The sequence below is a fragment of the Epinephelus fuscoguttatus genome, linkage group LG20, assembly GCF_011397635.1.
Source record: "Epinephelus fuscoguttatus linkage group LG20, E.fuscoguttatus.final_Chr_v1".
NCBI lineage: Eukaryota > Metazoa > Chordata > Actinopteri > Perciformes > Serranidae > Epinephelus > Epinephelus fuscoguttatus.
In genome coordinates this window covers 1,289,559-1,291,133 of record NC_064771.1, presented here as the reverse complement: position 1 = coordinate 1,291,133, position 1,575 = coordinate 1,289,559, and the positions used below count along the sequence as shown (strand labels likewise).

The 1,575-nt window shown below is 42.0% G+C and overlaps 1 protein-coding gene across 2 annotated transcripts in view; it reads right to left on the bottom strand.

The window, feature by feature from the left end:
• rab3gap1 (RAB3 GTPase activating protein subunit 1) overlaps positions 1 to 1,247 on the bottom strand; it is a 134,074-nt gene extending 132,827 nt beyond the window's left edge. For both annotated transcript variants that reach the window (XM_049563869.1, XM_049563870.1), the window contains exons 1-2: positions 1,145 to 1,247; positions 973 to 1,028 (exon numbers count right to left, since the gene is read on the bottom strand). In XM_049563869.1, the coding sequence (XP_049419826.1) occupies positions 973 to 1,028; positions 1,145 to 1,228 (140 nt within the window). In that variant the 5' untranslated portion in view covers positions 1,229 to 1,247. The remainder of the gene's footprint in view (positions 1 to 972; positions 1,029 to 1,144) is intronic.
• Positions 1,248 to 1,575: the final 328 nt, after the last annotated feature.

Here is a 1,575-nt window from a genome sequence, read left to right as displayed (position 1 = left end):
ATCACATTTAAACTGGTTGAATTATAGGAAATCTGAGTGATATTTTGCAACTATAACTTTATGTAACCCATTATTTATTTCATTTAGTGGTTTCTACTGAAGAGTGAAGACACTATCTTAGTTGGTTTTCCTTTTCATGTGCTTATTGTTAGAACATAATTACAATTTTTTGATGGCCCCCAAACATTTCGAAAATGCCCCATTTTTTAGACCGTGGGGGCCAAAATTGCCCCCAAAATATTTTGTTAATTTCATACCCTGGCCCTAACACACATATTTACTGCTGGTCTATTCGCATGGGATTAGTATTACCTGAGGCAATTGTCCGGGACCCTTTTACAGGAGGTAAAAGTCGCGGTAATCTTTACTGACATCATGCGGTAATGATTACTGACATGGCACATTGGGACGGGACTAAAATCTCTGGTAATTATTACTTTACCCCCGTCCCTATGTAAAACTAATCCCGTCCGAATAGGGCTAAAGACACGTTTGTTAGTTTATTCATGTTTATCCGTTTTTGCAAGTGCACTCTTAATATATAAAACATGAGAGGTCATATCTGTCTTTATTTTACACAATGATATCAAATTCACAACACTTCTTGCTTTTCATCACTCCGCTGCTTCTGTGCGTACGCCACGTTTATAAATGAGGCCCATGGTCTACATGAAATGAGCCCAATAAATACAAAACTTTTAGAGAAGCCCATCTGTCACACATTTAACATTTCAGTACATCACCACACAGATAGCTGTATACTGACAGCCTCCCGATGAGGGGCTGCACGGTGCGGTACGGCACGGCACGGCACGGCTTGGCAGAAACGGACCGATCTGGGCCCATTGAAACCCCTCTGTCAACGTGTCATGATGGCAGCAAGTCACTGCCGTACACGGTGTTGTATATCACTGTAAATAATAACTACAACTTAAAGTGCAGTTTGTGCCATTAGAGTGATGACTGGTTTACCGTTCCCACTCTGACGCGGTGGTGAAATCGGTGATCTCAAACACTTCGGACTCGGGCTGCAACAGAAACACACAGTTGTCGATATGACACAAACTCAGTTGATGTTCTAAGATGCACGTTTAAACAACTATTCCGCTTTCTTAAGCCGAGATAGTTAGCTAAGGAAACTTACATCACTGTCAGCAGCCATGTCGAGCTCTTGATGTTGTGGTTGTGGTGGTCGCGGTGGTGCTTCTTCTTCGTCTACTTCCTGCATCCCCTCATTTTTTTTTCTGTTTCCGGTAGCCTAGACGCCGCGCGGCGTATCACTGCCCCCCGCAGTTCAAAACCTCAAGTTACCTTTGTGGTTCTACTGCTTTGCACAACCACATTCAGCGTTGGCGATAGCCTGTAAACAGAGCATATTTAGTCTACCTAATTCATTGAAAAGACATCCTTTGAGAATTTGTTGCGATATAATGGTGTCTCCCCTGGGCTTACTATCATCAGAAGAAGGTGCCATTTCAAACTCGAGTTTCCCTCTAGATTCCAAATCGAGGAACCCTTTTAGTGTTTTTCTTTGGTTACATACATTTTGAGAAACAAAGATTATTTCACAAAAAT